The 25936-nt window shown below is 32.2% G+C and overlaps 1 protein-coding gene across 2 annotated transcripts in view; it reads left to right on the top strand.

Moving 5' to 3' along the window:
* The window catches only part of LOC129231438 (uncharacterized), a 181034-nt gene that overhangs the window by 146940 nt on the left and 8158 nt on the right, over nucleotides 1-25936 (top strand). For both annotated transcript variants that reach the window (XM_054865754.1, XM_054865753.1), the window contains one exon: nucleotides 6635-6774. In XM_054865754.1, the coding sequence (XP_054721729.1) occupies nucleotides 6635-6774 (140 nt within the window). The remainder of the gene's footprint in view (nucleotides 1-6634; nucleotides 6775-25936) is intronic.

Consider the following 25936-nt stretch of genomic DNA (forward strand, 5'->3'; position numbering starts at 1 on the left):
GATATTTTGAGTAAAAACTTTTCATTATTTAGAAAAGACATGAAAATCAGAATGGTTTCGACATAAAAGACTAAAATCAGTTTAACACGACTCCATTACAAGCAAATTTATGATCTGGATAAATATACGAAGTAGGTGAGCGAAGTATGCTAATTAAGATAGAAAAGCAGTTTGATAATATGATAAAAAAAATTTATATATATTTTTTGGTCAACTCAGCCTTTCTTTGAAGATATTATATATAAAATGAGAATATATTTATTTTCTAATGCTTCATTTTACATGTGTAAAATATTAGCGATTTCCGTATTTCCCGGTAACCGTATACACCAGACCTTGCGCCACATCCAGTAACCTGGTTTTCTACTTAGTTATTTATGTTTCTTTGTCCAATAAATAATCCAAATTTTCAATTTCGAGCTCCGAAACACATCCTTTTAATAAACCGAAAAACCGTTAAATTTTAGATTTCACTGTAGCTTGCCAATTTTAACCCGAAGTGACTAGTTTTTCAAAAAATCTACTGTGAGCAATGTTGAAGTCGGCAAAATTTTCAGCGAAATAAATCTAGAGTTGTCTCTTTGGGCTTAATAGTTTCCCAGAGATAGCCTTCAAATGTTATTTATTTATTTTTTTTATTATTATAATTTATTTATTTATTAATTATTATTATTATTATTATTATTATTATTATTATTATTATTATTTGAACCTCGCAAGTTTTAGCAATATATTGTGGTTCTGAATGGCTTTATCTCGGAAGCTGTTGGGTATAAAGATATTGTTTTAATATATTATTTCGGCAAACTTTATCTAATTTCAAATATTCGTAAGAGTTATTGTTAATAAATTAGTTGTTTAACTTTGAAATTGGGAAACAACTGCAGTAATATCTATAATTTTACGTTTCTTTCGATTTTTGATTTCATCCGTTCGGCGCTCGAAGAAAAAGCTTGCATTATTTATTAAAACTTCATCGTAAACAACTTAGCAAAAATTCAGAGCCACCGGATCTGACGCAAGTCCCCCCCCCCTCGTTCTAGGCGACAAGGCCACTGGACTATATTATCCTACACTGTAAAAACGATTCAGAAACGTTCCTGGAAAATAATAGGCAGCTGATGTGCCCAATTTCTGCCAGTAACATATCTCGCAAAAACCAGAAACGTTTTCCGATAAAATTCAGTAACCTTCCTGAAAAATCCAGAAATCTTCTCATTTAAAGCCAGTCCTGTCTCCGGAACTTCAGAGTAATCTTAGCTCGTGATAATATAACAGCTTGATACCTTCTTGATTAATCAAACCAGTTGCAAAAGCAGTATTGCAAAAACGGCCAAAGCTAAGCCAGAATTGCAAGTATTTAAGCATCTCGCTTGATTGCAATTCTTGCAAAGCTACGTAGTCCATACTTATTTGCTCCTTTTGGTAGTTGAATCAGCATAGACGAGCCGTAACCGGACGGAAGCCGATACACCTTATAAATACTCTTAGTTAATCTTTAAACTGGGAGCTAAAAATATTTTTTACAACAGAGAGAAGTTTGCATTTGGACAACTTGCAGCAATTCAGGAAACTTTTTTAAAATTATACTTGATATTTCCAGGAAGTGGATAGAAACCATTGAAATGCCGAAACGTTACACCGAAACACTCATGAACGTTTTGGAATTTTTTTACAGTGTATAGCAAACAGAGTAATATTTTAAAATAAAATTTAAGACTTATTGTGATACCCAACTGTATTCAATAGTAGTTACCAGTCATTTAAAAAATATTTTTGTACTGGTTTCATAATGTATTGCATTGCTGGGATAAAAAAAAAAGGTCCTGCATTACTAAATACATTGCTGCATATTTTCCTGATTAACTTCGGCGACAATTTGATTTTTTTTTTAGTTTGAAGCAACTAATGATTTTTTTACCTTAAATCGCAATGTTTCGAACTTCATTTTTTAATCTTAAAAGTTTTAAGTATTTTATGTTTCTTTAAGAGACGAAACACGCTTGCCCTTTAAATACCACGTAGCAGCAAATTTCAGAAAAGAAAATAAAGACAATATATAATTCGATGATAGGTATAAATAAAACATCAATAAAAATAATATGAGTTGATAAAAGGTCATTTTCAAAAATTTATGACAGCAAATTTATTGCATACATGCTAAATGAAATTCTTCCTAAGTTTAGTTTAGTTATGAAACACTTTTTCGTGTTTGTTTGGTAACCGAAATTGCATGATTATAAGTCATTATTTCTAAAAACTGTTTGTGTTTTACAAACAAAAATGTTACTCTTTTGGTGGGTGGAAACCGAAATTACATAATTATAAGTTGTTTTTTCTAAAAACTGTATACGTTTTACCTCTAAAAATTTTACACTTGCGGTTAGTGTTAACCGTATTCAAATCACTTTAGAAAAATGTAAAAGCTTCTCGTAAAATAAATCGTATAAAAATATTCAGCAACTTCGAGAGGTGTATAAATAATTCATAAAGTGTATCAGTATCCTATAATGTAATTTTTGAAAAAAGAAATAATATTTGTGTCTATATGAACACATTTTTGCAAGCATAAATAAAGCAAAACCACATATTTTCACTCGAGATACCAAAGTAAAAAAAAAACAAGGGGAAAAATGAAATATTTTTTTGTTTATTTTTACTCATATGCTGGGTTTATTTTATGAGTACGGCGAGGAAACTTTAAACAGTGTGGTTTGTCATTTTCTTGAATATATTTTTTACTTTTCTCATGAATATTAATGTTATTGGTTGGAAAATTTCGGTATTTTCTTTCGTGGCTATAATTCACAAGTGTAGTGCTATGTTTCAAAATAAATATTTCTTATATTTAATTCACACTGATAAATGAAACCTAAAAAGAGAAATGTAAAAGCATTGCTTCCGTTTCATGGAATTGCTTGCTGAAGTAGATTTGAAATCAAAATTTACGTTTATTATTTTCAATGTAAAATATGCTTTTTAATATTTTTAAGATTTTTCTTTTGGAGAAACGTTGCTGTGTATGAATTATTGTTTAGTCAAATATGTTTCTAACAACACTACATTTAACTATGCCAGGAAAAAAATGTTGTGGGGAAATGTATGGCTTTGTGGGGGAAATGAATGGTTTTTTACAGGCTTAAAGAAGCCTGCAAAAAACCTTAGTTAAGTGAAGCTGTTCAAAAATTGTTCAAAGTTCGGCCGCTGCATGGCAATGCGTTGTCGAAAAGCAAACTCGTTGCAACGGGGCAGATTGAAAGCCATAGCTATGTTTTTCTAATAAAATATTTATAGTTTATGTTTACGTTATAAAAAATGTATAATTTTTTTTCAAAAAAGATTTATTAAAAAATATTCATCAGAGTAGTATATACCCTTCTTGTATGTACACTACAAACATTCGGGAAAGTTGGAGGGAGCGTTTCGGGATTTCACAGGTTCTTATCTATTTAGCCGTAAAATCAAGTACCTTAGCAAAAAAAAGAAAGTTAGTGAATTGCTGCAACTTGCACAAATGCAGATTTTTCACTGCTGTGAAAAATATTTTTAGCTACCAGTTTAATGATTGATTGAGCTCGTTTAATAAATATATTGGCTCCGTTCGGATTCCTGCTCGTCCAGATTAACTAAGCTCATAGAAGAGATCATTGGAAAAGAATAAATCGGTGGACAACTTCAGCTTTCCAAGGCGAGATGTGTGCTTGGATCTTGCATGCGGTTCGGCGCTGGCCATGTTTCATTCATGTTTCTGGAACATTTTTAGTAACTCTGGGAGGTTCTAATCAATTTATTAAACGTAATGAACTTCCATTGAAGGTTCCAGACTGGCTTAATCGGGGATATCTCGAAATTCTTTAGAAATATCCAAGGATAATTTTATGAAGGTTACTGTCTTTTAGTGTAAAAAGTTTCTGGTTTTTGCAAGATATGTTAGTGGTAGAAATTGGGCACATCAGCGGCCCATTATTTTCCAGGAACGTTTTTCAATCGTTTTTACAATGCATTATAGTATGCCCATTCAAGTTTTTCGCCATCCTCCCATCTTCTTGACTTCGGAGTGGCTGCTGCTATATTTGTAAAAAGGGTATTTATGTTTTATTAAAGTAATCATGCAGTTCTTAATTAAACCGTCGAGGGCGACACCTGGGGAAAACTATGAAATTAGCATTATTTTCCATAAAACGATACGAGAGAGGGGAAAAAAAGGATTTTCAAAGTTTTAGGGCATCATCAACTGAGTAAAAAAACCCTTGCGGGCATTAATGTAAAAACTGAACGGTTAAGTCAATCATCTGTTTTTTTTTTCGTTATTTCCATAAGCTGTTACACGTAAAACGTTATGAGAAAGAAAAATGAACGATAGTTGCATCAATAGTTTTTTACTTTAATTATAGTATCCCTTGAACGACTTTTAAACGCTGAAATAACCAGTTTCCCAAAATACAGTGAAAATACTATTTTTCTTACGATTAATGGTATGGAAAACATCTTTTTAATGGTTATTTGACTGTAAAGGCTGAAAACGGTAAAACGACCATAAAATTATCTGTTATTTAACCGTTTTTTCAGTGAAATTTTTAACAGTGCAGCATTTTTTAATGTTAACTTCTAGGACCATAAAGCACACTAATGCTCTCGCGCACCAATAGAATTTCCAACCTGTATATAATTATTCTCCAAACCAATCGAAGGTCGCATTGTAAAGTACACACTAAACAATGTTTCAGAAATAGAAATAAAACTTTTCAGTAATTTAATTTGTCTAATTTGCAAGCTAACCGAGGCTACCTTTAAGTAGTTTCTGTCGCGGTGCCATAATTTGTTTATCTTTTGAATTTCGCTGCAGGGTACTGGTTATTTTAAAGCCTTAAGGACCGGTGGAAAATTTTCTTTTACTGTTAATTATTCTTTAGCAAGATATTTTCTAACTGTATGGAAACTTCTCCTGATTTTCATGCAACATAAAATTTAAAATTAAAGTTTGCTCAAAATATATTTTGATCGATTTATGTTTTAGAACCCCTATTAATTTTATCCCACTGAAATATTAAATTGAGGTTTTCCAGAAGCAAAGTAAATATTTTTTATTTCATATTTAAAAAAAACATTTAAAGAATCATAATCCAACTTAAATTTCACTAGTACTGTAGAGCACTATTAGAAATTTACACTTGTCTGAAATTAATTTCCTCACCAACCAAAGAGTGATTGATCACAGTGTAGAGTATATACTCTCTTATGACTCTTTGAAACTATAAATAAAATTTTACTCAAACTTTTTAATTATCTAATTTGCAACTTAATCGTATATTCTACCTTTAAGTAGAGTTTCCCGTGTAATTATTGCCATGGTGTAGTATGTTTGTTATCTTGGCCCATAGAAGTGGTATGAAAGGGGTGATACTGCCCCACAAGGATTGTGAACCTAAAAAAGACAATACACTCTTTTTTTTTAATTTTTTTTATTTTACGAACGGGACATTACAAGAAGGATTTACATTAGAAGAGCGAGGAAATAACAGCCAAGGTTCTGGTGGAAATCGAAGGCACTATCTCCATCATCTTGGCAACATAGGCCCTGATACGCAATGTATTTGATGTATTTAAAACAATGCCTTATATAAGGCATCATTTTGAAAAAAAAAAAGAGAATAAAATTATTAAACTTAGGAATATAATAAATATTTATGCATAAATTTCGCCGTATTATTCTCTGTTTTCTCTAAAACATATGTATTTTTGTATAAATAAGGAAAATATTCATTTAGAATTAAAGTGAAAGTTTTTAAAAAAAATATCTTAATTAAAATCTAAATAAAGAGCCCTGTTTTCTTTGAACGTGCTATAGTTGAAACTAAGAAAAACCTCCAAACACTAAAATGAGAGCTGAATTACTGTAATTGCCATTTTAATTAAAAACTTTTAAAAGTCAAATTTTAATTAAAAACTGCAAACATGAAAAATATATTTTTTCTTGTGACTTAGTTTCTAAAATAAAAAAAATAACGAAACTGTGTTATAAAAATGTAATTTTACTTTTCCAGTCGTTACTGCGAACACTTTATTTGTATGGTGAAATTATTACTTATTTATTTTTTTTCGGAAGTAAAAGGTTATTTTTTTAAGAACAAATGTAAAATTTATTTTTAGTTTCACCATTTGGCGACTTCTAATATATTTATATTTCTATATTTATATTTACTATACATTATATTTTTTTATAATTTTCTGTAACAAGTTCGAAGTTGTTTTTTACTTTTCGAATCTAAACTGTAAGCATTTTCTTTCATTTGATGAACATATTTTTGCTTCGGTTAAATGTTTTTATTCATTTTTATAACAATTAAAAAGTGGCATTTTATGTCAGTGTACTTTTCTTCCCCAAATCAAATATAATTATTTTGTGCATTATTTTTCTTTACTCCTTAAAACCTACTCCGACGAAGACCGGCTACGTAGCTTAGATCCGAGTCAGCCTCATACCGGCCCACGTATAACATGCTAGTTAGACAAAAAATGGCATATTTTTAGTATTCCTTATTTTCCATCCAATAGTTGTTTTCTTTCTTCAGTCACATTAATATTTACTCTTCTGGAAAAAACTAATTAAAGGTATATTTTTTATATTTTACAGGTAGATGAATTTTCTGACAACTACAAAGAGACAAACAAGAGTTTGACAGTACAGATAGAATGGCTGGATTCGTTACTGCTGTTCAGCGCTACTTATCACAAATATGACGATATCCGGAGATTGCATTGTCATCAGATGAAGTAGGATATCATCCTTAATATTAATGCACTTTAAACTATACTCACATTGTATCATTTATGTACTCACTCTTGTGAAAATGCCATCTATATGAAATAATTATCGTAAATGAACGACATTTTTACACCTTTAGATCATATAAAACTAACGCTTAAGGAATTTCTCAAAGCAGTAGGTACAGCAATATGAAGGGTTTTTTTTTTTTTAATTTTGTTGAATATTTTTTCCCTGAACGTAATGTAGGGGACTTGAAACCCTGTGATATGCAGAAAAGCAATCACCATTTTTCAACCCCATAGTCCCATATACAAAAAGTTGGATTTCGTATTTTTCCCTCTAATTTTTTGTTCGCTTCAAACTTTTCACATTTTGACTCTGCTTCGTACCTTATCCATTTCTGCATGGACGTAGGCATCTAGGACCAACGGTGGCGAAACTAGAGGTCTTGCAAGTTACTCGGGGACAGATTGCGACGTTCTTGCCATAAAGTGTTTTGAAAACTGATCCAAAAACATATGTTTTGAAGTGTTCTAAAATGGGGATAAGTGGCTGCGTTTGAAAAGTTTTTAAAAATTTGAAGAGCGTATTTGGTCCGTTTATTCTCCGATTCTCAAGCAATCAATACACGCAAGCATTGTACTGCTATTTATGGTTAAATTCAATCTTTTAAACTCCAATCCCAATAACACAGTATTTTCACAAACGTGGTCACCTTTCGATCCGCATTCTACCGAGTTTGCGGGTGATTTTCATCAATTTTTAATTTAAATAAGATTGCGTCTTAAAAGCTGCTCAACTAAAACTTAATCTCATGATATTACATTAACATCTTATAGTGCGAAATTGACTTTTGAATAAGAACTTTTTTTTGAAAGGCTAACATTGACTCTCTATAGAACTATGAGTTTACATTTTCAGATTTTATTAAATTCATTCAAGTGTTAAAAGTACGGTAACTTTAATAAGAATCCCTTGGTCCCCTTCCATGATATTTTGCCCAGTGGGGAATGCATTCAGGGAATCATGCGACTGCTTTTTTATTCAATTTTTAGATCTTATTTCGCTATTTCTTCTTTTTTTGTGAAACATCAGTAATACATTTGCTAAAGCATTTAGGTTGACAGCCGTCATTTTGCGTGTCTCATAGATCCTACTTTATTTTTAAAAAGAGTCTCGCATGTCGTGTGTTTTTTCTTCCTACATAGAAAATTAATAAACTAGAAAGGAAATAAAGGAACTCAAACTTGGTCCAAAGAATGCATCTCTTGCATTTCAAAGAATACACCTCCCATGAATGGCTTTGCATTGAACCTTGTTTTGTTGTTAATTTTACAAAGCATAGTTTTAATAGTATTAATTTTCATTTTAGTGCGCATTACATATTATAATCAGAAAGTAAATATTTAAATTCATTTTATTAAAGACGAATGTGGATTTTTTGTAAAATACCTTTTGAAAAAAGATGCAGACACCGTGTTAAGGATGTTTGAGAGGTATTCAAATTTAAATTTTTCCATTGTTGCTAAAAGATTTTTAAAAGGTTTTTTTTCCCTTAAAAAACAAAACAGCAGCAGTGAATGACATGTTTTCTATATCAAACATCTCAGATGTCAACGTATCACCAGAATTCAAGCAGTATTTTACATTTTCCGGAAATCAGTAACTCCAAAACTAAATGAGCAAAAAATGTAAAACTTTGTCTTCTTGACCCGATAGGTGCTACTGGTGAATCAAACAGAATTATTTTTTGAGACGCTATCATTATAAATCAGTAGCCAATGCAATAGCTAATTTGACAGGAACTTCTACACCTAAACGTATTCGTTAACAAAAACATTCTTGTGTCACATAAATAACTTTGCTGCGAATTGTGCTGCATTATGATTCCATTTTTATTGTATTTCTTTCTATTGCATAAAATATGCGAAATAACGAAATATTTCTGAAACTTGGTTCGTATATGTTTTTTTCTCCCGGATTAGATGTTTAATGGAGCATTTTCCACGTAGTCATTCACGTGAACGCTTTGTGATGAATCGAAATTTCTTACCATGTATCGCCTGCTAAATGGTCTGAATACTTTCAAATGGGACACTTTATGCGTGTAGCCAGATGACTTGGAAAAACTCGGTGAAACTTATTTTCAGCTTTATTACGTTACTTTATTACGTTTCCTTTCTGTTAAATATTCTTTCTGCTGTGTTAAAAATGCTTGAACTGATTAAATATGTAAAAAGAGTACTTCCTCTGTTCCGCCTCTTTAGAGTTTTATATAAAATATATACTTTTTTATTAAATGAAATCAGAGTCTCTAATTTCCATAAAATAAGTTGTTTTGTTGCAGATTTACATAAAGACTTAAATAATATTCTCCATCAAAAACGGGAGAGGAAAAAATATTAAATGCTGTTTTTTTTTTTTTTTTTTTTCAAGTGAGGTAAATTTTCTATGGAGGCTGCTAGGTAGTTGAGGTTTAATCTTTGGTTAAATGTGTACCAAATGTCTTCTCTGGTGCTGTAGCAACTAGTCAATCACCTTTTTTTTTTTTTTTTTTTTTTAAGTAAAAAGAACAATTGTTATGGTGAATTTTTCGCTCAGTGAATTCTGTTTTTTTTTTTTTTAATTGACCTTTAAATGAGGGTTTCGCGAGCAAGTTCAAAGCGAAAATTTGTCAAACTTCAAACAAGTGCCAAACCTTTTACTGACCATTATGTTTCAACACGATATTAAGACTCTTTTGATGCAAAAATAGCCGTGGTAATTTTAGCAGTTTTCCAGAAATGTTCATCAAAATCAAATTATCATAAATTTTACAATTTTCAAAGCCAATTATCTCATCACTTCAGAGTCCTAAGCTTGTCCTATTTATGCCAAAAGGTGAATTGATTTACCTTATTTCCTGATCAAAAGAGACCTACATACAGGGTATTCCGTTTTAACCTGCAAGACCTTTATTTTCGCAACCGTTAGTTCTAGATGCATACATTGAATTAAAAAATGTTCAAACTCAGATGTAGAGCTCAAATATTTAAAGTTTGGAGAGAAAAAAAATGAGTCAAATAATAAAAAATGTAAATTTTTATACAGGCCCTAGGTCCCCTTACTTATATATAAGGAAATTTTCTCCATTGAAGAATTATTCCAACCCAAAACTTTTGATATTGGTGAGACCAATATTCATCGATATATAAAAAGCAGCGTTTCGTCACTTACACCACTTTACCCTAGCCGTCTCTAACACCTTTGGCCGGGAGAGGAGAGGATATAGCGGCTAACAAGGGCTTAAAGTTATATTTGCACATAAAGTGTGGGTGTGAGGTTTTTTTTTTTCAAACTGCACTAGCTTAGTGTGCTTTTGCGTATCATGGCATAACTTTTGCATAGTAAATAAAAAAACTTTTTTTTTTTTTTTTTTTTTTACTTAGACAACTTGTCATTCTTCTGAACGGGCGAAACATTTTTTGAAACATTTTTTATTAAATATCTGTTTGGCTAAATGTTTGATTTTATCAATTAAAATAAGTGCAAAAGTGCAAATTATTGTAAAAAAAATCAAGTGCATTAAAAACAGTATTTAGTATACTTTTTTTTGCAAGAATGCAAAATTTGTCCACACTAGCCCCCTTCTCCCCTACCCTGAGATATAAAACTGCTTAGCGTTGTCATGAGTTTTTTGGGGTAACATGGGTCTAAAACGTAATGACCAGATCAAAAGCTTGACGCTTTAATAAATTCATCAAATTGACCACGAAGCTTTGCAAATTGCTTACGAAGTTCTCAATTAGGAGTTCACTTTCGAGCGACTTCAGACACAGGTGCCAAGAAATCGTCCTGTCTAAGACAAAAATTCAATACTACCCGGAACGGTAAGCCCTATCGAGTTGAAACGTGTTTTATTCGATTCAGTGCCTTAAAAGCATAAGTAAATGCCAAAAGAAATGACGAATTTTGTTTATTGAAATCGCTGGACCAAAGGAACACTTTTTTATGTCGTTTTTATGCAGTTAGCTCCGGCCACCACAACTAGCATACTTTAACAGCTATGTTCGGAGTCTCACCCGTCAAGTTAAAACACGTGCAGTTATTTGTACGGAGAACTCTAAATTCTAGTGCAAAGATCCGCTCTCTTTCTCTGCACTGGCAATTTTCTTATCGCGGTATTTTAACCTGCAAAGAGACAGTGTTTTGATCAACGTAAACGGGTTCTTAAAAAAGTACTGAAATACGATCTGAACAATTTGGAAGAAAAAAAATAAATATGGTTAAAGTTTTATTTTTTAATTAAAGTGTATTTTCTTTCTGTTAACGTAATGTAAATTTTAACCTCCAAAAATGAATATTTGAACTTGTTTAGAAACTAACAATTTGACATTCTTATAACACCGCCTATAGTTATAATGCCTCCACAATAACTTTGACAAATTTAAAAAAAAACTATTTGGTAGCGTCATTTATTTTTTATGCCATTGTAGATTTTTTACCTTTACTAAGAGTCAGAGTACCCCAAGGGTATGGGCCAATTAAAACAAGCAGAGAGGTAGCTTATTTCACAAATCCTATCTTAGTACATACAGGGTGCCCTGAAATTGACTGCTTTCAAAAATTTATAACAGGAAAACGGTTAATGATACAAAACAAATTCTTGCAGAAAATTCATGTAGTGAACAGTGATTTTTTTCCTCAGAGTTTATAATTTTAGTTCAAAACGTTTCAATAGATGGCGCTGCACATAGAAAGCATATAAGTCAAAGAAGAAGAATTGAAATTCAACGAGTTTTCCTCCGATTGCGACATAAGATTAATGCCGAAGGTTGTCATTTTGAAAATATTAACGCAATTTTTTAATTCATTAAAAACATTTTTAAAAAAAATATGATGTAGTACTCTCTATATATTTTTTAATTAAATGGCTTATTATGTGCAAGGCCATCTATTGAAAAATTTTTAATTAAAGTTTGGAACTCAGGTGGAAAAAAATTGCGGCCCACCACATGAATTTTCTACAAGAATTTTTTTTTCTTGTCAGTTACCGTTTTCCTGATATATTTTTTTGAAACCAGTCAGTCTTTTTTACGACACACTGTAAATAGTCTAGTATTAAATCGAACTATGAATGCACTTTTCAACAAATAGTACTTAACTGAATAGTTTTGCAAAGCTACACAAAAAATTCGAAAGAACCAAAATATTTATTGTATGTTGAAACAATGAAAAAAAAAATAATGATGGGAAAATCTATGAATATTTATCACTTAAGATAAAAAATGAATTTTTGTCTGATAAACTCTTCTTTCTTCCTTTTTTCCCTGCAAAACAGATATTGGAAAAAAAGAGACATTATATGCTTTTTGCTTCCTCAAATGAAATTTCATGAATCATTAATTTCCCTAGAAACAGGGTTTATGGAGAAATTACCGAAAATCTTCATGTTTCTTTTCCTCGCCCATGTTTAAAACTGCTTTATTTTCAATTTGATAAGTTAAGTTTTTTTCGTAACCATTTGTTTTTCCTTTTACGCATTTAAATAAATTAAACGTACTTAAAAATGCAAAATAGTCCATCACAAATTCAAATCCTCTAGTCTTAAACTTAATAACTTTTCTTTTTTTCAAAATTTAAAACTTTTTTCCCAAAAAGGCCTTTTATCTGCAGTCATTGCCGCCTAAAGTTTACGAAAGGTTTGCGATGTGGTCACTTATTTTATATTAACGATATTATTAAGATATTATACTTAAGACAGATTCTCTAAACTAAACTCTCTCTAGGGCAACATTAGCAATTTTATCATTCGACCAAATAATAAAATACTTCATAAAAACACGCTTGGTAACACAAAATATACCAGACATCACTCCCCGGGGATCTAAGTACCTGTCACCTAGGTGACTTAGCCATCAATATACCAGACAGCACGGTTACCACATCCAGATATTGCAGTTTCGTTCTAACTAGAACTCATCAGTGTGGATTAGTGAATAACCGGGTTGAAGGCCAGATGCCATCTTATTGATGATTTATTTGTTTCGTTCTAACTAAGCGCCGGTTTTAATTAGAACGAAACTATTTCTGGATGTGATAACCGGGTTGTCTGGTTGGTTTTCTGCCTCAGGCCTATCTTAGAGGCGGTATTTTACTTCTAAAATATGGTTGACAAGTTCAGCAAAGCGAATAAAAACGAAAAATTAAAAATAAAACAGGTAAACATTGCTAAACGAACGCATAAAATTATAGCACAAAATTCACTTTACGATTGTTGTTCTTATCGTTTACAAGTGTAACACACAAGTGTCTCTATCAATGATAATACAGCTTTTAGTTTTTCCAGTCTCATAAACAATAAATTTGTTTTTTTTTTTTTTTTTTTTTTTTTGTAGTAGATGTTTAATTAATTTTACACCTTTAAGTGTGTCTATTACTGATAATTCGCAGCTTTTAGTTTTCAGTCTTATAAAAACAGGTATTGTTTTTTGTGAAGATCTTTGTTCTAGAAACAATCTTTCTTCTAGAGAATATCTGATAGATTTTCATATCAAAGTTAAAATAAAAAAACTAACGTTATCATTCATCGTCTGGTCATTTTTTAAAGCGTGTATTTATAATATGTGCAGCTTTTAACAAGCAAAGCCTAAAATTTATACATAAACTTTAAAAAGCATACACTATTAACTTTTCAAATTTTCTAGGACAGGAATGATAGACAAATGCTGAAGCTTTGAAAACCTCCTCTCAAAAGTAAAAGCAACTTTAATTAATCATTCCAGACATATTTGAATTAAAAATCTTTTAAAGTGAACATTTTTACCGCGAGTTTAATGTGATCACCATACCACTTTTTCAATTTTATTGAAACTTAGGAGACGGTTGACAAAGTTGTTACAAAACTCTTTATGGATTTACAAAACTCCTTTATGGTTTGTCATTTTTTGCAATCATTTTTTTTAAATCTCAGAATTCCGAAATGTTTTACATTTCTCTTCATAAATTAATGATGTATTTGCTAAAGGTATAGTACGACGTAGAATATCTTTGAATAGGAAGAAATACGATTTTTGTAGTGCTGAAGAAATTTATGGGCGTTGATAATCTTTCTGGCAAGGCAGGTCAAAGCATTAAAATGTGCAAAACTTTCAAGTGTATCGGTATAGATAACATCTTATTATCTCATTATAAAAAAACAAACTTAAAGAAGCTATCTTAAACAGTCAACCTTTAAACGGCGTTACAATGCAAAAAAAAAAAAAAAAAAACGAAACGTCACTTATTATTTTCCTGAAATGTTTCGGGATTTTACGGGTTTTTACCGATTTCCTGAAAAAATTATGCATCTTTGTCTTAATGTTTCCTGAATTACAACAAGTTGCACGACCTCAGACTTCTCAGTGTTGGAAAAAATATTTTTAGCAACCAGTTTGAAATTAAATGAATCGTATTTATTTTGTGTGTAGGCTTCAACTTGTTTTGTGGTCCGTCCAGATTGACTAAGTTCCCAAGGAGAGCGACTAATCCGTTGGATGCCGCATCTATGCAAGAGTTGCTGGCTAGTGCACTGTTAAAGGTTTTCCTGAAACTTTATGGTAAAAGTTACTGGCAACATGGATGCCGGAACTTTAACTGAAATCCAATCTATATATATAAAAATCTCGTGTCACGATGTTTGTTCGGGGTAAACTCCGAAACTACTCACCCGATTTTTCTCAAATTTCATATCTATGTGTCATTTGGTCCAACTTAAAAGATAGGATAGTTTTTATAATTTTTTATTGCAAATTTAATATTAATTATGCAATGATAGTGTGAATTAATTGTTTAGTTCTAAAAATTCTTAATAGATGGCGGTGTAAGTTAATTAATCGATATACCTCTAACATCGTATGACTTACTGCTAAAAATACCATGATAAAAAAAACTCAAAAATGCTGCTTAGAATTTCCATATAATGTTTCGGGATATTACAGGTTATTATTTACTTCCTGAGAAAATCAACTATATTTTTCAAAACGTTTCCTTGAATTGCTACAAATTGCAGATTTCACACCGTTGTGAAAAGTATTTTTCTCCACCAGTATCAAGATTAACTAAATGTATTTAATAGGTGTATCGGTTTCGGAGCGATTACAGTTCGTCCAGATTGACTCAACACCCAATAAGTGCGAAAAGTTATCTGGATCGCGAAGCTTTGCAAGAGATGCAGAGGAGTTACATTCGAGCTTTTTGCTTGAGAGTCTGTCTTCGCGTTGGCAATGGGTGTAATAATGCTGTGAGAGCTTTCTTAGAAAAGCAGGAAGGTTCCAGGCTGTTATATTAAACCTGCGTTAGGCTTCTCTGAAGGTGCTAGAATCATAACTGCCATTAACCAAGAAGACTACTGAATTCTTCAAAAATATTCCAGGTTAATTTCAGGAAGGTTAATGAATTTAAGCGGAAAACAATTATTTTCTTTATTTTGTTCCCCAAGAGATTTTTAATAACATTAATTCTTGCAAAGATACGTTCGCAACAGAAAAGTGCAGTGACAATTGCATCGTCAGGCATTGCTGCTACTTTTTTTTAGATGGTAGACGAACAGCACATTCAGCTTTAAAGTTGCCTATTAGATATTCATAACAAACAAAACGCAATGTGTAACATTAAAGAAAAAAAAAAAACGTGGTATTACTGTAGTGTTGCAAGAGAGTGAAATTATAATTAGGGATAAGTGTACTATGGCACATGAGTAAAAGAATTCATTCGAAGCACATCCTAGGATTCTTCAAGATTTGATCGGCAACGATAAAATTTTAGGCGAAATCTTCTGAATACTGTCTGGGGACTTCCGGAAGACATTACCAATTATTCCGATGAAATCAACGCATGAATAAAACAATCGTTTTTATAGCGTAATGTCGAGATAATGCGATTGGCCATGAACATGCGAATATAAACGCAAAATAATCTAATCGCACAAGTATTTTCTAAGCAAGTGCTGGGTATTGGAAACGGTGAAATTGAACTGTATCAAAATATACAGTACAACAAAGAGCCAGACAATTTCTACACTGCCGTTGAGACAAAAAGTGAACTAATTGAGAGTCTATTCCCAGATAATTTTAATTTTTTTAAAAACATAATTGCCTCTGTAATCCCGCTGGTTTTGTAGCAATATGTATTCGGTAAACATTCCCGAACAGACAGGAATATTTGTGGATCGTCAATTGTCGACTGTCAAATACATATCCCGATGCATGTCGCAAATTGTATTTATTGGTCGCACAAAGTCATTGGAGTTTACACTTTCTAATGCAGGTTTGACATAAGGAGAAACAGTATTCGTCAACTGTTTGAAACAATTTTGACGACATACTATCCAACACAATCATCATTTTTTAAGGAGAAACTATATAACTTTCACGTTTGAAGACGTATTTCATAAAGTTTAACAAACACACAAATGTCCAAGTCCAGATTTTACACCAGAGATGAATATGAAGCTTTAGTTTTAACTGAAGGTTTTTGCGTTTCAATTTCAAATTAGCCACTAAGTTATTATGATATGCCGTCACTTGATAGTTGAGCCACCGACTTAGTTAACACTGATTTGCAACGTATAACAACAGAGCAATGACGCTGTCTTAGCTACAATTATTGCGAATAATGAGCCATTACTGACGGCTGGAAAAAAAAAGCTCCCCATTGATGTTGACAATTGCTATACAGTTGTCGATGAAAACAAAGCAGTAAACATTCCAACTGAATTTTTAAATTCGTTGGATACACCAGGAATGCGACTACACGATTTCCGGTTGAAAATTGGCTCAACAATTTATTCTTTTTTGCGATTTAAACCCACCTAAATTACGCAACGGTACACGTTTCTTCATCAAAAGTCAACAATTTTGACGGGAAAGTTTAAAGGAGAAAAGTTTGTGTTGCCACGTAATCCATTAATAGCGTCATAATTTTCAAACACATTTGAAAGGCTTCAATTTTTTATTCGTTTAGCTTTTGCAAAGACCATAAATACATCTCAAGAACAAACAATGTCTTCTTTCGGTTTGGACTTGAAACATAAATATTTCTCTCATGGGCAACCATATATCGCCTACTCACAAGTGGAAAGTTATCATACTTTTCGTATTAGCAAAAGACTGGTTAAGCAAGAACATTGTGCACAACTTAGTGCTTAGACAGTTTTCAGTTTTCAAATAATAGAAACAATACTTCGAAGTCAATGTTATCTACTTCATTGAAAAAATTTAATTTTTATATGCTTTTAATTTAATTAGTGTATTTTGTAAAGAAGTTATTGCTTACAAACTATAGAGAAGGCTGAGGTGAATAAAATGTAGTGTAGAATCTAAAAGTGTATAGTGGTTTACGCTTAGTTTCTACATTCGGTTATTTTACAATCAATTTCGATATTTACTATCACTTTCAAGTTATTTTTGCTTTTTTTTTGGCCTAAGTCATACTTACAAAATTTATTAAGCGTAAGTATGGTGATTTTTCCATAGAAAATTTAGTTAGTACTTACTGAATTCAATAAGTACTTTCTTCAACCTGCACTGTAAAAAAAAAAAAAACGAAACGTTACTCGATACTTGCTTGCAGTTCTGGCTAAGCTTTGGCTATGTTTGTATTACTGCTTATAGAAGTTCCTTAATAAATCAGAAAGGTGCTAAGTTTTTTTTTAATCCCTTCCTAAGTTTACACTAAAGTTCCAGAAAAACGACAATCTTCAAACGGAAAGATCTTCGAATTTTTCAACAGGCATCCGAGATAATTTCAGGAAGGTTATTAACTTTTACCGGAAAACTTTCCGGGTTTTGGCATGCCATTTTCCTGGCAGAAATTGGCCACATCAGCTGCCCATAATTTTCCAGGAACATTTATGAATCGTTTTTACATTGAATCACGCCCATTATTAATCTCATATGTTTTAAAATCGGCTATACTATTTTAAGCTCTATTAAAAATATTTATACGATTCTATCAAAATAATGAGTAAAAGTTTATTTTCATCCAACTTCTTTGCCACAGCAACGCGTGGCTGGGTCAGCTAGTCTATATATATAAAAATCTCGTGTCACGATATTTGTTCGGGGTAAACTCCGAAACAACTCAACCGATTTTTATCAAATTTCATACCTATGTGTCGTTTGGTCCAACTTAAAAGATAGGATAGTTTTAATAATTTGTAATTGCAAATTGAATATTAATTAAACAATAATAGTGTGAATTAATTGGTTAGTTCTAAAAATTCTTAATAGATGGCGGTGTAAGTTAATTAATCGATATAACTCTAACATCGTATGACTTACTGCTAAAAACATTATGATAAAAAAAAACTCAGAAATGTTGCTTAGAATTTTCATATAACAATTCGGGATATTACAGTTTATTATTCACTTCCTGAGAAAATCAACTATATTTTTCAAAACGTTTTCTGAATTACTACAAATTGCAGATTTCAAACCGTTGTGAAAAATATTTTTCTCCACCAGTATCAAGATTAACTGAACGTATTTATTTGGTGTATCGGTTTCAGTTCGGTGACGGTCAGTCCATGCTGATTCAGCTCCCAATGAGAGCGAAAAGATGTCAGGATCACGAAGCTATGCAAGAGTTAAGACGAGTTGCATTCAAGCTGCGTGCTTGAGAGTATGTCTTAGCATTGACAATGATTGCATTAATGCTTTGAGATCTCAGTTAAAAAAGCAAGAAGGTTACAGGTTATTATATTAAATATACGTTAGATTTCTCTGAAGGTGGGAGATTCATAACTGACTTTAACCAGGTAGAATTCTAAGTTCTTAAAAAATATTCCAGGATAATTTCTGAATGGTTATTGAATTTAAGCGGAAAACATTTATTTTCTTTCTTTTTTCCGCCAAGAAATTTTTAATATCATTAATTCTTGCAAAGATACGTTCGCAAAAGAAAATAGCAGTGACAATTGCATCGTCAGGCATTGCTGCTACTTTTTTAGATGGTAGACGAACAGCACATTCAGCTTTAAAGTTGCCTATTGGATATTCATAACAAACCACACGCAATGTGTAACATTAAAGAAAAAACGCAGAATGGCTGTAGTGTTTCAAAAGAGTGCAATTATAGTTTGGGATAAGTGTACTATGGTTCATGAGCAAAAATCATTCATTCGAAGCGCATCATAGGATTATGCAAGATTTAAAAGGCAACGATAAACTTTTAGGTATTATTTTCTGAATACTGTCTGGGGACTTCCGGCAGACAATACCAGTTATTCCGATGAAATCAACGGATGTTTAAAACAATTGTTTTCATAGCGTAATGTCGAGATGATGCGATTGACGACGAACATGCGAGTACAAACGCAAAATGATGTATTCGCACATGTATTTTCTAAGCAATTGATGGGTATTGGAAACGGTGAAACTGAAATGTATCAAACTACATAGTACAACAATTAGCCCGACAATTTCTGCACTGAAATTGAGACGAAAAGTGAACTAATTGAGAGTGTATTATCGAATAACTTTTAAATTCAACAGTTGTTTCCCAGTAATTTGAAATCATTTAAATCAATAGATACAATTGCTGATTAGAACAAATCAGTAAAGTTTCCAATTGAATTTTTAATTATCTGGATATACCAGGAATGACACAACACAATTTCCAGTTGAAAATTAATTCACCAATTAATCTTCTCCATAATTTAAACCCACCTAGGTTTTTACAAATATACACGTATAGTTATCAAAAAGGTCATCGGAAATGTTCTCGAAGCAGCAATTTTATTGGAAAAGTTTAAAGGAGGAATCATCCTGCTACCATGCATTCCATTAATATCGTCAGAATCTCCAATACAGCTTAGAAGGCTTCATATGCCGATCGCTTAGCGTTCGCGATAACGATAAATAGATCTCAAGGCCAAACAATGGCGGTTTGGACTAGGAAAATATGTGTTTCTCCAATGGGTACAACTACATGTAACCTGCTCATGTGTGGAAAAACCATCAAATCTGTTCGTGTTAGCAAAAGACAGATTAACCAAAAACATTGTGAACAAATTAGTACAAAGATAATTTTCACTTTTAATAATTTAAAATAATCGAAACAATAGTTCTAAATCAATGTTATCTATCTTATTGATAAAATTCCATTTTTATAGCTTATCAATTTATGTGGTATAATTTGTGAGAAGTCATAGATTAAAAACAATTGTAAAAACAATAATTAAGGCTAACATGAATAAACTGTGCATACAAAATCTGTATAGTGGTCAGTGCTTAATTTCAACATTCTGATACTTTACCTACCACTTTTAAATATTTTTGCACCATTGGACGAAGTAAGTACACTGCAAAAAATTTCCGAAATGTTTCTGAGTATTTCCGTGTAACGTTTCAGAATTTCAGTTGTTTTTATTCACTTCTTGGAAAAATCAAGTATCATTGTCAAAAAGTTCTCTGAATTGCTACACGTTGCACGAATGCAGTTTTCTCACTGTTGTGAAAAATATTTCTAGCTTCCAGTTCAAAGATTAACTGAGCGTATTTATAAAGTGTAGGGCTTCTCCACCCATGTTGATTATGTGCTGAAAGGGAGCAAATAGGTATGGACGACATTGCTTTGCAAGAATTGCACTCGAGTACAATGCGCGATGCTTGCTTGCAATTCTTGCTTGACTTTGGCCATGTTTGCAATACTGCTGATGGAACTTGCTAATTAAATCAGGAATGTGCCAAGCGGTTATACATGCCTAAGTTTTCTCTAATTTTCCAGAAACATGACAGATTTTAAACGGGAAGATTTCTGAAGTTTTTACGAGGCTTTAAAATCAACGGAACTTTTTCCAGCTTTGTTTAAAATATTAATTTGATCGTATAAAAACAATGAGTAAAAAATTATTTCCATTCTCTGCCACAGCAACGCGTGGCTGGGTCAGCTAGTCTATATATATAAAAATCTCGTGTCACGATGTTTGTTCGGGGTAAACTCCGAAACTACTGAACCGATTTTTATCAAATTTCATACCTATCTTTAATTTGATCCAACTTAAAAGATAGGATGATTTTTATAATTTTCAATTGAAATAAAGTGTTAAATACACATCAATAGTGTGTATTAATTGTTTAGTTATAAAAATTCTTAATAGATGGCGGTGTAAATTCATTAATCGATATAACTCTAACATCGTTTGAACTACTGCTAAAAAAAGTATTATAAAAAAACTCCGAAACGTTGCTTATTATTTCCATATAACATTTCGGGAGTTTACAGGTTTTTATTCACTTCCTGAGAAAGTCAATTATATTTGTCAAAAAGTTTCCTGAATTGCTTCTAATTGCCGATTTCACACCGTTGTGAAAAATATTTTTCTCCACCAGTATCAAGATTAACTGAACTTATTTATTTGGTGTATGGATTTTAGCTTGATGTCGGTCCGTCCAGATTGACTCAGCTCCCAATGAGAGCGAAAATATATCTGGATGACGAAGCAATGCTGCGTCGCAGACGAGTTAAATTCGAGCTACCAGCTTGAGAGTCTGTCTTAGCATTGATGCTTTGAGATCTTAGTTGCAAAAGCAGGAAGGTTCCAGGTTATTATAGTGTACATACGTAAGACTTCTCTGAAGATGCAAGAATCATAACTGGTTTTATCGAAGAAGACTACTGAATTTTTCAAAAATATTCCTGGATAATTGCTGGAATGTTACTGAATTTAAGTGGAAAACATTTATATCCTTTCCTTTTTTTTCCGCCAAGAGATTTTTAATATCATTAATTCATGCAAAGATACTTTCGCAACAGAAAATTTCAGAGACAATTGCATCGTCAGGCATTGCTGCAACTTTTTTAGATGGTAGACGAACAGCACATTCAGCCTTAAAGTTGCATATTAGATATTAATAAGAAACCAAACGCAATGTGTAACATTAAAGAAAAAAAACGCGGAATGGCTGTAGTGTTGCAAAAGAGTGCACTTATAGTGTGGGATAAATGTACTATGGCTCATGAGTAAAAAGCATTCCTTCGAAGCACATTATAGTATTATGCAAGATTTGAAAGGCAACGATAAACATTTAGGTATTATTGTCTGAATACTGTCTTGGGACTTCCGGCAGACAATACCAGTTATTCCGATGAAATCAACGGATGTTTAAAACAATCGTTTTTATAGCATAATGTCGAGATGATGCGATTGACCCCGAACATGCGAGTACAAACGCCAAATGATGTATTCGCGCAAGTATTTTTTAAGCAATTCATGGGTATTGGAAACGGTGAAACTGAACTGTAACAATATACACAGTACATCATATAGCCCGACAATTTCAACACTGCCGTTGAAACGAAAAGTGAACTAATTGAGAGTGTATTCCCGAATAAATTTATTTATTTTTATTATGATTGACTCTGTAATCGCGCTAATTTGGCAGCAAAAAACGTTGATGCAGACGCAATTACCTTTTAAATGCAACAGTTTTTGCCGGTAATTTGAAATCATTTAAATCAATCGGTACAATTGCTGAATAGAACAAATAAGTAAAGTTTCCAACTGAATTTTAAAGTATCTGGTTATACCAGGAATGGCAGTAGACAAAATCCAGTTGAAAATTAATTCACCAATTAATTTTCTCCATCATTTAAACCCACCTAGGTTTTTAAAAAATATGCAGGTATAGTGTTCAAAAGGGTCACCGGAAATGTTCTTGGAGCAGCAATTTTATTGGAAAAGTTTAAAGGAGGAATTATCCTGCTGCCATGCATTCAATTAATATCGTCAGAATCTCCAATACAGCTTAGAAGGCTTCATATTTCGCTTTGCTTAGCCTTCGCGATAACCATAAATAGATCTCAAGGCCAAACAATGGCGGTTTGGACTAGGAAATTAGGTGTTTCTCCCATGGGTACAACTACATGTAACTTGCTCATGTGTGGAAAAACCATCAAATCTGTTCGTCTTAGCAAAAAAAAAGATTAACCAAAAATATTGTGAAAAAATTAGTACAAAGATAATTTTCAATTTTAATAATTTAAAATAATCGAAACAATAATTCGAAATCAATGTTATCTACCTTATTCATAAAATTCCACTTTTTTATAGCTTATCAATTTATGTAGTATATTTTGTGAGAAGTTATTGATTAAAAACTATAGTTAAGGCTGACAAGAATAAACTGTGCAATAGAAAATCTGTATATTCGTTAATGCTTAATTTCAACATTCTGATACTTTACTTACCACTTTCAAGTTATTTTGCACCATTGGACGAAGTAAGTACACTGCAAAAAATTTCCGAAACGTTTCTGAGTATTTTCGTGTAACGTTTCCGGATTTCAGTGGTTTTTATCTACTTCCGGGAAAAATCAAGTATCATTCTTAAAAAGTTCTTTGAATTGCTACATGTTGCACGAATGCAGTTTTCTCACTGTTCTGAAGAATATTTCTAGCTCCCAGTTTAAAGATTAACTGAGCGTATTTATAAAGTTTATGGGCTTTAGTTCGACAACGGTCCATCTATGCTGATTAAGTGCTGAAAGGGAGCGAATAGGTATGGACAGCGTTGCTTTGCAAGAATTGCAGGCGAGTACAATGCGCGATACTTGCTTTCAAATCTTGCTGGACTTTGGCCATGTTTGTAATACTGCTGATGGAACTTTCTAATTAAATCAGGAAGGTGTCAAGCGGTTGTACTTACCTAAGTTTTCTCTAATATTCCAGAAACATGACTAGGTTTAAACGGGAAGATTTCTGAATTTTTCAAGAGGCTTCCGGAATCATTTCAGGAATGTTATTTAATTTTAGCGGAAAACATTCCTGGTTTTTATAAGGTATCTTAATGGTAGAAATTGGGCATATGAGCTGTCCATTATTTTCAGAAACGTTTCTGAATCCTTTTTACAGTATACTTACTAAATTTAATAAACGTAGGTATAAATAGCAATGGTTTTACTATAGAAAATTTAGTTAGTCCTTACTACATTTAATAAGTTCTTACTTCGGACAAACACGACCATTCTCTATTCCCTGTGTTTAAACTCATCGGAACTTTTTCCCGCTTTCTTAAAAATATTAATTTGATCGTATAAAAACAATGCGTAAAAAAATTAAAGAATTGTGGATTAGAACGAATCCGTAAAGTTTCCAAATGAATTTTAAATTCTCTCGATATACCAAGAATGGCACCACACATTCTCCAGTTATAAATTGTTTCACCAATTAATCTTCTTCAAAATTTAAACCCATCTAAGTTTTGCAAATATACACCTAAAGTTACCAAAATGATCACCGGAAATGTTCTTGAAGCAACCAGTTTTTTGACGGGGAAGTTTAAATAAGAAAACATCCTGCTCCCTTGAATTCCATTAGAATCGTCAGAATCTTCAATATAGTTCATAAGGCGTCCTTTTGCTCTTCTCTTAGCTTAACCAAAAATACATCTCAAGGCAAATTATTTCAATTTTAACTTGGAAAATAGGTTTTTCTCCATGGGCAACTACATGTCACCTTCTCACGAGTGGAAAAACCGTCAACTCTATTCGTGTTAGCAAAATACAGATTTACCAAAAATATTGTGAACAAATTAGTACAAAGGTAATTTTCAATTTTAATAATTTAAAATAATCGAAACAATAGTTCGAATTCAATGTTATCTACCTTATTTTTAAAATTAAATTTTTATAGTTTATCAATTTATTTAGTACTAGCCGCCTGCGGCTACCAGCTGGTTCGCCTTCTTACGCCATTCACCTTTCTATGCAAGCAGCCACCTACGGCGGCTGTTTGGCTAATTTGTCATTTACCTTTTTACTTCAAGTTTGCCGCCTTCGGCGGCTGTTTAAATAAATTTGGCTGAAGTATTAATCAATCCATCTCTATCTTTTTTTGTGCCATTCACATTTTTACGCCAAGATTGCCGCCTTCGGCGGCTATATACCTTTACGATCAATCTCTAAATTTTCTTTTGCATCTCTATTTATTTTAACCTCCCCGCTCATTTCCTAATAAAAACAAAGATCACTCAAAAAACCGCTTTTTTTATTTAAGTAGAACAAAAAAAAGTTATCTCCAAAACTCCCCGTAGTGTGCAAAAAGTAACACAGTAAAGTAAGTGACAAAGAAAAAAAAATCTCGCTGTTTTTATTGAATTAAATGCGCACAACTATGAAATGTAACGTAATATCGAAACAGCAAAACGTCCAGCTTGAGGGGGGGGAGGGGAGATGGAAAATGAAATAAATGCATTCCCTAAATGTTAGGGATATTGATGGTTATCAAAGTATCGCCGTAGAAAGGAGGAGTATAGAGGACACAGTTTTCAATGTAAATGTCAAAATCTACAATTCAAGTTGAAATTGATAAGCGGCGGGTACTTCCATACTCACCACTGCTTTTAAAAACGTATGAGGCTAATATTAATGTCGAGTTTTGCAGTTCTACGAAAGCCATTAGGTACTGTTTGCCAGTACATTATTAAAGGTCCATTCTAGGTCGCATATGATGTACGGAATATTGACAAAAATGACGAGATGTGAGATGAGTAAGTTACATAAGCAGCAACGAAGCTGTCTGGAACAATTTAGTTTCTCAATATACGAAAGAGACCCTTTTGTCCAGCATCGTGCAATACGAAACAAAATCTCAAAAACGACGAACGAGTATATTTTACCCAAGATATTTCCTATGAAGATCACTTCAACAACCAAAAACACTTTTTTTTTACATTGCGTCAAAAAACTGATGTGTTCGGCCGACTCTCAGAAATAAAATTATTTACCAATGTTTCAACGTTATTTTACATAAACTGTAAAAAAAATACGAAATGTCACTGATTATTTCTGTGGAACGATTCGGGATTTCATTGGTCCTCAACAATGTCTTTTGAAAATCAAGTATCTCCGTCAAAACGTTTCCTGAATTAACAAACGTTATGAATGCAGACATCTCACTGTTGAGAAAAATATTTTTAACTCCCAGTTTAAAGATTAACTGAGTATATTTAATAAGTGTATCGGCTTCAAATCGATAAAGTTACGTTCATAGTGTCTAAGCTCCGAATGAGAGTGACTGAACTTTTGGATTCGGTAGCTTTGCAGAAGTCGTTGGCGAGTAAGTCTGTCTTACCTTTCGTTATGCTTGCAGTAATACTTTTAGAACTTTCATAGAGAAGTGGAAAGGTGTCAAGATTTTGTATTAAAC

The sequence above is a fragment of the Uloborus diversus genome, chromosome 10, assembly GCF_026930045.1.
Source record: "Uloborus diversus isolate 005 chromosome 10, Udiv.v.3.1, whole genome shotgun sequence".
In the NCBI taxonomy this organism is placed as follows: Eukaryota; Metazoa; Arthropoda; class Arachnida; order Araneae; family Uloboridae; genus Uloborus; species Uloborus diversus.